This window comes from Brassica napus, chromosome C1 (genome assembly GCF_020379485.1).
Source record: "Brassica napus cultivar Da-Ae chromosome C1, Da-Ae, whole genome shotgun sequence".
Taxonomy (NCBI): Eukaryota; Viridiplantae; Streptophyta; class Magnoliopsida; order Brassicales; family Brassicaceae; genus Brassica; species Brassica napus.
In genome coordinates, this window is record NC_063444.1 from 12,379,799 (window position 1) to 12,393,002 (window position 13,204).

The window sequence follows — 13,204 nt, forward strand, 5'->3', positions numbered from 1 at the left end:
ATATTTCTTTTGTTTTGACTTACGGTTGCTTTCGTTTGAGGTTCTGGGTGGTTGGAGAAGACCCTGTGTGCAAACGAAGTCATCTCACCTAGTTTAAGGTACGAATTTGAATTTTTTTTCAAGATCTGTTCGCGTAGAAGACTTACTAGTAAGTCATCTGTATGTAGAAGACTTACTGATGAGTCTTCTGGTCAAACGGACGACTTAAATTAAGTCGTCCAGCTTTGTTTGTTAAAAAAAAACACTCCAGACGACTTATATATACGTCGTCTACGAGAAACGGGCTAGTTTTGCATTTGACCGAATCGTGTCAGATCTTTGACTATTTCTGGACGACTTATAATTCAGTCGTCTCTGGGAAAGTTAAAATTTCAATATTTTATGAAAACTTGACGACTTACGTGTAAGTCGTCCTAGGTTAGTTTTGTAATTGAAAAATAAAACTTCATAATTTAACTTTAACCAGACGACTTAATATAAAGTCGTCCCTCCAGAAGACTTAATTTAAAGTCGTCCGGGGAAAGCAAAGTCGTCCAGAATTTTTCCCAATTTTCTGGTCAAACCTTGCTTATCCCGGACGACCTTAAATTAAGTCGTTTAGCTGGACGACTTTCATCTAAGTCGTCTGGAGAAAGTTAAATTTCAAGTTTTATTTTTCAATTACAAAACTAACCTAGGACGACTTACACGTAAGTCGTCAAGTTTTCATAAAATATTGAAATTTTAACTTTCCCAGAGACGACTGAATTATAAGTCGTCCAGAAATAGTCAAAGATCTGACACGATTCGGTCAAATGCAAAACTAGCCCGTTTCTCGTAGACGACTTATATATAAGTCGTCTGAAGTTTTTTTTTTAACAAACAAAGCCGGACGACTTAGAATTAAGTCGTCCCTTTTAATTTTCAATTGCAAAAGTGACCTCTTTAGACGACTTACCTTTAAGTCTTCTGGACGACTTAATGCTAAGTCGTCTGCGGCAATGTTTATTGAACTTCTTCATTTTCTCTATGTTTACTAATGTGTTTTATTTTGAATATTTGCAGATGATTTTTCAGTTACATGCAGTGTATGGAGAATGGTTGTTGAGAGATTTCCGTTGGGATTTTGTGGTTGATGATCTCAAAGGAGCAAGATTGTTTTTATTGAATGAAGATTCAACACATGCTGAACTTGTTGCAATGGCTCAAGAAGATTATAACCTGGACATGAGAACAGTGAGTGTGGAGATTAGCTACTCATTACCAGCAGAAATGATGATGGCTCCAGGCAGTCTTCCCATTCATGTTACAAGTGATAGACAAGTTCGAAACTTGCTGGAGATACTCAAAACCCATAGAGTATGTCTTTGTGTATCAAGCCGCAGCAAGGTCGAAACGGTTTCAGAGAAAAGGGATATTGATGAAGCTGGTGAATGGGAAAAAGATGTTGGTGATAATGATGAAGCTGGTGAATGGGAAGAAGATGTTGGTGATGATGATGAAGCTGGTGAATGGGAAGAAGATGTTGGTGATGATGATGAAGCTGATGAATGTTTTGAAGATGTTGGTGATAATGAGTTTGTTGAAGATGAAAATCAAGATGGGGAGGAGGAAAATGGGGAGGAGGATGCTGATAATTCTATTGTTGGTGAAACGGATCAGAATGGTGGGGATTACAGTCTTTATGGAAAGGTTCCAGATGAGGACGAGGAAGATGATGATAATATTTGTTTTGAAGAAATCCAAAAGACATATGCTAAGACAAATGCTATTGAAGGAGGAAAATCGAATGGTACCAGTATCTATGTCAACCAGAGTTTTGTTAGCAAGGGTGCACTGCTTTCAGAGCTGCGGTTGGCAGCAGTGAGGGGTAAGTTTTCTTTCAGATTATACAAATCAACGAAAACTCTCGTTGTGGCAACATGTCCGGTTAGCTATTGTGGATGGAAGGTCAGAGCGAGTGTCAAACATGGGACAAACACGTTTTGGGTAACAAAGTATGTGGAAAAACATTTATGCTCAGCGGGAGACCGAATCGCTCAGCGGAGACACTGTACTCCGAAGTATGTAGGTAGTCTTTTCATTGATCGTGTTGGAATCATTGATGGGATAACTCCGCAGCATATCACTGATGCAATGAGGAACATGTTTGGCATGGCGCTTGATTACACCACTTCATACAGAGCACTGTTATATGCACAAAGATTGGTGAGAGGATCAGCAGAAGAAGGGTATTCGCGTCTGGCATCATATCTCGAGCAAATCTCCATTGCAAATCCTGATTCTATCACGGCGATAGAACTTGATTCTATGAAAAGATTTAAGTATCTATTTCTCTCTTTTGGAGCTTCTATCAAAGGTTTTAAGTATCAGAGAAGGGTCATTGTGGTGGATGGAACTCACCTAAGTGGAAAGTATGGAGGAACTATGTTAGTTGCAGCCGCACAAGATGGCAATTTTCAGATATTCCCATTGGCTTTTGGGATCGTGGATGAGGAAGATATACCTTCTTGGGAATGGTTTTTCACAAAATTGGCTAGTTGTATATCTCATGACAAGCCTCTGGTGATAGTCTCCGACCGGCACAAGGCCATTAAAAGTGCGTGTGATAAGGTGTTTCCTTGGGCAACCCGAGGAATATGTTATTATCACCTTCAAGATAACATTGTCAAAAAGTTTAAAGGGAAACATCTCATGTACTTGGTGAAAGGGGCTGCTTATGCTCACACGGTTTACGATTTTGACCGGTACATGGCTGAGATACGGAGTGCAAACCCGGAACTTGCAACGTATTTGGAGAAAGCCGACGTCAGGCTATGGTCAAGGGTTTATTGTAAGGGGAACAGGTTCAACATAAAAACAAGCAACATTGCTGAATCTATTAATTCCGCACTGAAGCGAGCAAGAGGATTTCCGATTACGTTCCTGCTGGAGTTCATAAGGCAGAAGTTAGGAAAATGGTATTGGAAAAGGAGACAAGATGCTTTGAGTCTCACAACTGAACATAGCGGGGGTGTTGAATACTTGCTTGCTGTTCGAGAAGAGATAGCGGGTACGATGACGGTCGAACCAATTGATGGATGGCATTTCTTTGTCAAAGGTGGCAAAATGGACTGTGTGGTTGATTTGGAACATGCAAAGTGTGATTGTGGTGTCTATGGAGTGGAGAAAATACCTTGCTCTCATGCTATAGCTGCTGGAATACATGCTGGTTTGCATATCTCCACACTTGTATGTCCACTGTACTCAAAGAATTATCTGTATGCAGGATACTCAGAGAATATATATCCTATCGTGTCACAACATATTGAGGAACGAGAATGCTTTCCTCCAGAACTAAAGCGTGGTCGGGGGAGACCGAAGAAATCAAGATGGCAATCTTGGTTGGAGCTATCTAGGATGAGAGGACACAAACCCAGGAAGAAACACAGGGCACGGAGATGCTCAAACTGCAAGGAAACTGGCCATACGAAACCACAATGTACACAACCAGTTGACTAGTTGTCCAGACGACCTAAATTTAAGTCGTCCAGTCTTGATTACCCGTCCAGACGACTAAATTTTAGTCGTCCAGTGTATTTTATTTTTAGACGACCTTCTACTAAGTCGTCCAGTGTATTTTATTTTTAGACGACCTTCTACTATCCCTTCAAGTGTATTTTATTTTTAGACTACCTTCTACTATCCCTTCAAGTCGTCCAAACCTTCTAGACGACTTATTTGTAAGTCGTCCAGTTGGAAAACCTTCCAGACGACTTATAATAAGTCGTCCAAACCTTCTAGACGACTTATTTGTAAGTCGTCCAGTTGGAAAACCTTCCAGACGACTTATTTCTTCCAGACAACTTATATATTTACAAATCTATACAAAGACAAGCTGAAATACAAATACTTCGCTCGTTAAAAAATCATGTTCAAATACAAAGACAAGTTCAAATACAAAGACAAGTTCAAAAATCATGTTCAAATACAAAGACAAGTTCAAAAATCATGTTCAAATACATCTAATCATACATGCCCACGAACTTATCACCATCCACATTTTCTTTCAGATGCTGATCAACAAGCTCCTTCCATATATCCACCGCCATATTATCCCTCATTTTCTTCGCGTTGCACCTAGCAAAGTCTTTAGGGTCAAAGGAGACCCCAAGAGCATGACATTCAATGTACTTTACAGCGTACACGCCACAATCACCATTGTTGGCCGTGGGTACACCTTTCAGCGGTCTCTCATATGTGTATGGCTCCAACCCGTATTTGACCCGTATTTCGTCGGTGGCTGCGCACTCAACAAGCAGATAAGGGACCATCTGGAGAAAAGGCTCCATTATCGCATCCCATGCGTCTGGTACACTAGATGAAGGTATGCTGTCCCAGACGACTATGTGCCTCTTAGGGATCGATATCCAAATAGCAACCCAATGCTTGTCGTCCAAGTTCACTGGCGCATAGATATCATCAATGTCCTCCCCCCACTTCTTGTTTGATTGGCAAAATGAAGGTATTGATCCGTCATAAAAATTCGACGCCCCACCAGGTAGAACTCTTCCTAAACCTTTGTGATCAGGTTCCGATGTTTTGAAGAGCTGATACTGCTCTCTCCAAGACTGGGAAAAGTTGTGATCCAGGAAGCACATTCGCTCGCTCCTGAAAGCTTGTGGGTTCTCCTGATACCTCTGCCTTAGCACATTAATCCAAGCATCTATATGCTGCATATTAAATATAACAAGTTAGAAGTTACCAGACGACTTAAATATAAGTCGTGTGCAGAAGACTTACGCAGTCTTCCAGCCATCCTCTGGCTGTCCGGAGGAAGTGGTACCACCTTGTTGGTGATGTACGTGGTTTGTCCTCGGTCTTAGTTAAATAATGACTGCAAACAAAAAAGCAATCAGTTTTGGACGACTAAATCAAGCTATTATGGGTAAAGCAATCACTTACGGATCAGTTTTCAACCAATCAGCGAGTTCCTTCAACTTATCTTTGTTTACTGGCGGAAATGGATTATAGGCTGCCACTTTATCTTTTTTTTTCTCTGCCGTATAAGGAGATCTCACAGTGGGAGCAGGTTTCTTCGCTCGTTTACTCTTTGCACGCTTGTCCAATACAACCAGGCTCGGTTCTGAAACTGGATCGCTTGGCTCGGTGGAAGCGAGGCTCGGTTGTTGATCGGTGGAAGCGAGGCTCGGTTGGTGATCGGTGGAGGTGACAGCAAAAATCTCTTTGGAGGTGACACCATCTGCTTTATCCTCCGGCAAGATCTTATTTACCGAGTTCGCCTCGGTTGCTGTATCCTCCGGCAACCATCTCTGCAATAAAAGTTGCACACAAGTTAACCCTGGACGACTTAAATAAAAGTTGTCTGGACGACTAGTTGACCCTGGACGACTTAAAATTAAGTCTTCCGTGGTCAACTAGTCGTCCAGACAACTTACGTTTAAGTCGTCCAGGGTCAACTAGTCGTCCAGACAACTTTTACAGTCGTCTGGACAACTAGTTAACCCTGGATTTGATACTAACCTCTTTGATTTGAGGAGGCTGTTTCTTTTGAGGAGGAGGCTGTTTCTTTTGAGGAGGAGGAGGCTGCTGCTGTTTCTTTTGAGGAGGAGGAGGCTGCTGCTGTTTCTTTTGAGGAGGAGGAGGCTGGTTACTAACCACGGTTTGATTGGCATGAGGGGTAGCCTGTTTGTTTCTACCCCCGGTTTCTTTGGCAAGAGGGGTAGGCTGTTTATCTTGAGGGGTAGCCTGATTGGTTAGAGGTGGAGGGGTAGCCTGATTGGTGACACCAACCTTCTTCTCCACAGCTTCCAATCTATCGGACAACTTCCTAAACTCCCTCATGCACTTATTAAACCCTTTTTTCATGCAGTCAGCTACGCCCTTGAACATAATTTCCAACTCCTCTCTGGTCACCCCTCTAGCCTCTTCTCTAGCCTCTTCACTAGCCACTTTAGGAGCCTCTTTACGAGCTTTCTTCCGAGGTCTTGGATTGTCTTCCTCCTCCTCCTCCTCCTCCTCCTCCAACACAACCATCTCTTTGGCCTTCTTCGATGGAGTCACAACCTTAGGTTTTGTATTGACCTTAGTACCAGTGACTTCCCAGCAATCCATGGTCCACTTCCACGGTCTCCGCTCATACATGACTTTAATGATGTTCTCCGCGGGCAGGTCCTCAACCTCAGAGTCCCATTTTGGCCACATTTCACTAATGTCCTTCTCAACAAAGTTGATCACGCGGGTCTGCAGTAAATAGAAGAATCGAGTTAGATATTTGAAAAAAAATACTAAATAGACGACTTAATTATAAGTCGTCTACTAAGTCGTCCAGCTGGAAGACCTTCCAGACGACTTATAATAAGTCGTCTAATAAGTCGTCCAGATGGAAGACTTTCCAGACGACTTAATTAAGTCGTCCGATAAGTCGTCCAGCTGGGAAGACTTTCCAGACGACTTATTATAAGTCGTCCGATAAGTCGTCCAGCTGGACGACCTTCCAGACGACTTATAATAAGTCGTCTGCGCAGTCTTTTGGATTGAAGTAAATACCTGACTCAAGATAGCAGCTTTCATTGATCTGCGGCCTCTGCTGCCCTCGTAAGCCAGTATCGGTGGAGACGGACTGTCTGCTCTGGGACCACCAATACTAGCACCCAATTCCGGCATAGCTGTGTACGTCCAGACCTGAAGAACTTGTATAAACCCATCCACGGTGTAACAGCCAGCAATTTCTTTGTTCCACAAAGAGTCCATCAGCACCTTAAACGCGACTCTCCCCCATGGATAATTCTCAAACCGTTCTAAATCCATCACTAGCCTTGCCAGAGTAGATCGTGTAGCGGTTGAAAACTTTCTCCCTTCAATGAATCCAGTGAAGATGGAGAGGTACGCGAGCCGCTTGCGATCTTCCCTGGACCAATCCCCGCATCTCTTCAGTGCTGCTATTATCTGATCAGTAGTTGGCCCAGCTTCCAGATGAACTCCCAGCATCCCCCAGAAAGAAACCATCTCTGGGGTAACGTCACATTTTGGTGTCTCAAGGTCCTCGATGTACTCGCAGTTTAGACCAGTGAGGTTTTCAAACTCTAACAGTGAAAACCTCAAAGGTTCTGGACCAACGAGAGACCACATCTCATACTTCTTCTTAATGTCCAGCTTGAAACTGAGCATGTAGTGAACCAGCCTTGAAGCCCAACCAAATCCCTGCTCCTTGAACTTGATGAAAACTCCCAAACTCGACTCCTTGAGCTCTTCAAATTCGTCATCAGTAAGAGCTTTCCTAAGAGCAGTATGCAACTTGCTGTTATCCGTATGATACGAAATGCTATTGTGGGCTTCTGGCTCTTCCCCTGATGTGTATAACCTACGGGGGAGTTCTGGAATATCCATCCTTTTTGTCTGCAAAATAATCAAAGACAACAATATAAGTCCAGACGACTTAAATTTAAGTCGTCTGGAAAGTCTTCCAAATGGACGACTTATATTTAAGTCATCTACTAAGTCGTCCAGTTGGAAGACTTTCCAGACGACTTAAATTACTTACAAGTCTTCCAGTCGCAGAAGGAGTTGGAGTACTCGTCATTGCGGTTATAGATCTGAAAAAATAAACGTGAAACGGTGAGAATGAGTAAATTGATAGAGACAACGTTTTATGTTCATCTTTTCCTCGAGATTGATGACTTAGCGGCGTTAGGGTTTACAGAGAAACGGCGCTAAGGTTTACAGAGAAGAAGCGGCGGCGCTAGGGTTTAGAAGAAGCGGCGGCGCTAGTGTTTAGAGGAAGCGGCGGTGAGAACGTTGGTGACCACGGTGGCGAGGGCGACGGTTTGTTCGGAAATAGTGGAAGCGGCGGCGCTAGGGTTTAGAGGAATCGGCGGCGCTAGGGTTTAGAGGAATCGGCGGCGCTAGGGTTAGAAGAAGCTGCGGCGACAACGGTGAGAATGAAGTGAGATAGATAGCTGACGTTGAGAACGATGGTTTGTTCGGAAATCGTGGGAATTCGAAATCGCCTTTGAGAGAGAACTGTTAGGGTTTCTGAATTTCGCGAAAAATGAAACAAAAAAAATAAAAATCACCTTATATATTGGGTAAATAATCCGGTTAGCTTTAAAAGTACATTGGTAAACTTTAAGGTTTGGTCCGGTTTAGACGACTTATTCTGGCTGATAATGTACAACAGACGACTTAATATTTAGTCGTCTGTTTTCAGACGACAAAATATTAAGTCGTCCTAGACCCTAAAATGAACCCCTAAACTAAAATGACTAGATTAACTAACTAACCACGTTATAAAATCAAATTATACTTAAATAGTGTTTACTATACACAGAAATGAACACGCATAAGTAATTTTAAAAATTTTCAAAAACGGTTTTAATGCTTTCCAAAATCTAACCCTAAGAACACATACAATACTACAACATATGTTGATGAAACATAAACTAAAGAATATCATGGCTCACTACTTTCACTCATCTATGCTGAAAACAATTGAAATTTGTTATATCTTAATTTATACCTCCTAAGACATATGTTAATTACATAATTCCCATTTTTCACTTATCAAAATATTTTTTACAAAATTTTTAAATTATGTTTAAGACTAACTGTCCAGACGACTTTCAGTTAAGTCGTCTGGACGACTTATTTTCAAGTCGTCTAAACAGACGACTTGCGAGGGGTAGAAACGTAAAAAAAATTCCGTTTTTTTGTTTGGTCACAAGGGATAGTTGTAATTTCAATAGACTTTTAGGTTAATTTTGCCTTTGATCCAAATTGAGGTATTGTTTTGGGTTTGACTCCAAGTTTTGAGTCACACTTGACAATTCTCCCTAGTTTTATAGGTAAGAGAGAGAGAGAAACGGAGATAAAAGCAGGAAGGAAGGCGTGAGGCGTAACAGAAAACGCGCTTCCTCGTTTTTTTGAGCGACTGAAAAGATTCATTCTCTCATTGTTACTTCCTCCTTTTTCTTTGTAACGGCCTCTCGTTTTAACGATTAGTAGAGAGAGAGAGAGATTACAGTTATAATTACAGAGGATTGGTGATTTTCGTTGCGGTTACTATTGAGAGAGAGAGAGAGAAGGGACCTTTCTAGCATTAAATTCGCATTTAGAGAGCCCACACTCTCTTATTTGAACTGACTTCAAAGCTTTCTTCGTTGTTGATCCGAAGAACAAGAAGAGTGTGGGAGAAGATTTAATCAAAGCTGATGACGATAGGAGAAGAAATGTATGAAGAGCTGTGGAAGCTAAGCGCGGGGCCTCTGGTGGATGTTCCTCAAGCTGAGGAAAGAGTCTATTACTTCCCTCAAGGTCACATGGAACAAGTAAGCTTTATTAGATATATGCATATGTTATTTCTATTTTTGGTTGAGGTTTTGATTTATTTCTATTTTTGGTTTTGTTTTGCTTCTTCAGCTGGAAGCGTCAACTCAACAAGACTTGAATACGATGAAGCCTCTTTTCGATCTTCCTCCTAAGATCCTTTGCAGAGTTATGAACGTTCGTCTCCAGGTAATTGCTCGGTTTAAGCAGCTAAGAGGGAACTGACCTGATGATCATCGATGAATGACTATTTGAACCTTACAAAGTCCCGGATCATCGTTTTGACTAAATGGAAGTTTTGAATCCTAATCAATTGTTGTTGTTAGGCGGAGAAAGAGACGGATGAGGTATATGCCCAGATCATGTTAATGCCTGAAGGAACTGTGAGTTGACTAATTCACTTTTGACTTCTTTCAACATCAAATGAGTGACATTTTTATCATAAATTCTATACATGATCAGGTTGATGAGCCTATGAGTCCTGATCCTTCTCTTCCTGAGCCTCAAAGGCCAAAGTTTCACTCTTTCACCAAGGTTTTAACTGCATCTGATACAAGCACCCATGGCGGCTTCTCTGTTCTAAGGAAACATGCCACCGAATGCCTCCCTCCCCTGGTAACTAGGATCACAATTTACGCATTTGTTTTCCTACCAAATGGCTTCACACTGGACTTACAATCTGAGTTTGTCATCCATTAGGATATGACTCAGCAAACCCCGACCCAGGAGTTAGTAGCCGATGATGTGCACGGTTATAAGTGGAAGTTCAAACATATTTTTAGAGGTGATGAATCAAATCCATTACTATGACAACAAGCGAGGCTCCATGTCACAATTGCTGATCTTGTTTTACCTAAACAGGACAACCAAGGAGGCATCTTTTGACCACAGGCTGGAGCACCTTTGTCACCTCAAAGAAATTGGTTGCTGGGGACACCTTTGTCTTCCTCAGGTACATACTTTCACACTGCTCTCTTCTTTTGGTTTTACATATGTAGATTTGGATTTGAATTTTTTTCAAAACTATCCAGAGGAGAGAACGGGGAGTTGCGTGTTGGAGTCAGACGTGCTAATCGTCAACAGACCAACATGCCTTCATCAGTCATATCAAGTCATAGCATGCATCTGGGGGTTCTTGCTACTGCATGCCATGCTACTCAAACCCGAAGCATGTTCACCGTATACTATAAACCAAGGTATAAAGTCACACTACTCTACGGTTGTAACATATTGGGATGAAGTTCTTCCACAGTCTGCTTATTGATTCAGTCTCGGTTCGAAAACAGGACAAGCCAATTCATCATTAGCTTGAACAAATATCTGGAAGCCATGAACAACAAGTTCTCTGTAGGGATGAGGTTTAAGATGAGGTTTGAGGGAGATGATTCCCCTGAAAGAAGATTTTCTGGAACGGTTGTTGGTGTTCAAGACTGCTCCCCTCACTGGAAAGACTCAAAATGGCGAAGCCTAGTAGTAAAATTACTTTCCCATTTTATAAATATATGTTAGAATGTTTACTGAAGTACAGTGTTCTAAAAATCGGTTTAGGCGAGGCGCCCTCTTAGTCGGCAAACTAAACGAAATGATTTTTGCAGAACGTCTAAAAAAACTAAAAAAATAAAACATGCTTAACTACCGCTTAGCAATTTCTTAAACATTGTTGAAGTGTACAAACTCAATCAATCTGCTACATTTATGTGTAGGTTAATTGGGATGAGCCTGCATCGTTTACAAGACCGGATAAGGTTTCACCATGGGAGATGGAGCCATTTGCAGCTTCCGAAAACGTTCCCCAATCAGTTAACAAAAGACCCCGTCATGTTAATGAAATATCTGCACTTGGTAAGGCACAATCTAATGTAGCTATCAACCTTTCCTAGCTGCATATCTCACTCACACATTATCTCTTTAGATGTAGGCGTACCAGCTTCAAACTTTTGGAGTTCTGCATTAACACAATCCCATGAGTTTGCACAATCATGCATCACCTCACAAAGGAATCCTCCTCAGAATTCTGATTGGCCAGTTAGCCCACTGAACGGCCAAATGGTTTTCCCAGTTGAGCAGAAGAAACCTGAGATTACCGCTAGCTGTAGATTATTTGGAATTGATCTGATGAGTTCTTCTCTACCGGCTCACGAGGAGAAAACTGCACCCATGCGACCAATAAACATAACCAAACCGACTCTGGACAGCAACGCAGACCCAAAGTCTGAGATTTCAAAACTATCAGAAGAGAAAAAGCAGGAACCTGCGCAGGCATCACCAAAAGAGGTTCAAAGCAAGCAAATCAATTCGTCAAGAAGCCGCACCAAGGTATGTAATGAACACTTGCAATGCAACATATAAGCATAGGCGTTCTCATTATACTTAAATTTATAAATATATATATGAACACAGGTGCAGATGCAAGGGGTACCAGTGGGGAGGGCTGTAGATTTAACACTAATAAATGGGTACGTTGAGCTTATAGACGACCTTGAGAAGCTGTTTGACATAGAAGGCGAACTGAAGAGTCGGAATCAATGGGAAATAGTGTTCACGGACGATGAGGGAGATATGATGCTTGTCGGTGATGACCCATGGCCGTAAGTGACACTCTCCTTCTTATTCAATAGCACCACTACAAGAAAAACTCAGTTATGTTGATGAGAAATTCAAAATGGCTTTATTTTTTTGTGTGTGGTTGCAGTGAGTTCTGCAACATGGTGAAGAGAATATTTATATGGTCAAAAGAGGAAGTGAAGAAAATGACTCCCGGGAACCCACTCAGGATACTGTTAACGGAAGTTGACACAACAATCTCCAAAACAGAGAACTATTCCGACTAATTTCACTACACTCTCTCTGTCTCATTCTTATCCGCTTTGTGTTGTCCAGTGTCTGTGTTTTATCTCGAGGTAGGCTTAAGCATGAAACCACGTCTTGTCAGCTGTCACCGCAAAAGTAAAGGCTTACAAAAGGGTCTCGTTTTTTTGGGGAGCTTCTTATGGAGAAAGAGGGTTTATGGGGGAACTTCTATTTTCAAGGTAGGCTTTCTGTAAGGTCGTAATTCTTTTTCTTAGTAGAAACTTGTGTGTGTGTAAGAGATACGACGATGTAACAAACAGAGAAGTAGTAGTCAATAAGATTTGTGAATAACTGGGGAAGGACTTTTGGGATGTTTGGATTATATAAGAGGGGATCCTCCTCATGGCTCGTGTAAGCCTCTTCTCTTCCTTTTATGTTTCTTAGTTTTGTTTTGTTGTTTTTCATGCAAGTGTCAATGTACATATATGTTGTTAAAAACAGAACTTCAAGCACGTTTTCTCCTTTTTCTCCATACATAGTCAAACACAAAGCAAAAGCTTTGTGAAGAACAAACAATGATGCAATGAATAAGAAGAGTTGATGGTTTAATGCTTTGTGTATTTTAGAGTTTTATTAAGACACATAGACAGACACCACTAAAATACACATAGACAGACATCACTGACTTTATATTACAACAACACTTAGTCAGCTAAGTTTGATCCGGAACATTCAAAATTTTCAAATATTGTCCAAATTTTTTTTGTGTAACTGAAGATGTTGTTGTTGTTGTTGTTTTTGATGTCTTTTTCGTATAATTCTTTCTTGTTCATATCGAATATATTCATGAGTATTAATATCATAAAAAAAATTAGTCTTTTAGTAATATTTTATGTTTCTCTTTTACTTTCTTGTTCTGATCTGATATATTTATAAGTATCAATATCACCCGATTTCAATAAAGTAAAAATGAGGAGAGCCATTTTTACTTCGAAATGCACTAATAGATCATATATGCATTACGAAAATCATTTATGGAATAATATGGTATTTTGTTTGAAGTTTAACTAGGTGTTTTCCTGCACCATGTGCAGTAAGAAATTTTTTAAAT

The 13,204-nt window shown here is 41.0% G+C and overlaps 1 protein-coding gene across 2 annotated transcripts; it reads left to right on the forward strand.

The window, feature by feature from the left end:
* Positions 1-8,889: 8,889 nt before the first annotated feature.
* On the forward strand, positions 8,890-12,521 carry LOC106376002 (auxin response factor 9-like). 2 transcript variants are annotated; one of them, XM_048744121.1, is made up of 12 exons: positions 8,890-9,305; positions 9,397-9,492; positions 9,630-9,686; positions 9,766-9,918; positions 10,003-10,087; positions 10,165-10,255; positions 10,335-10,499; positions 10,590-10,773; positions 11,007-11,145; positions 11,216-11,619; positions 11,704-11,891; positions 11,996-12,521. In XM_048744121.1, the coding sequence occupies exons 1-12, from the start codon at positions 9,189-9,191 to the stop codon at positions 12,132-12,134; spliced, it is 1,818 nt and encodes a 605-aa protein (XP_048600078.1). In that variant the 5' UTR covers positions 8,890-9,188; the 3' UTR covers positions 12,135-12,521. The 2 variants fall into 2 exon arrangements, with proteins under 2 accessions (XP_048600078.1, XP_013671492.2); XM_013816038.3 differs by having other exon boundaries at positions 8,895-9,305; positions 10,590-10,776.
* Positions 12,522-13,204: the final 683 nt, after the last annotated feature.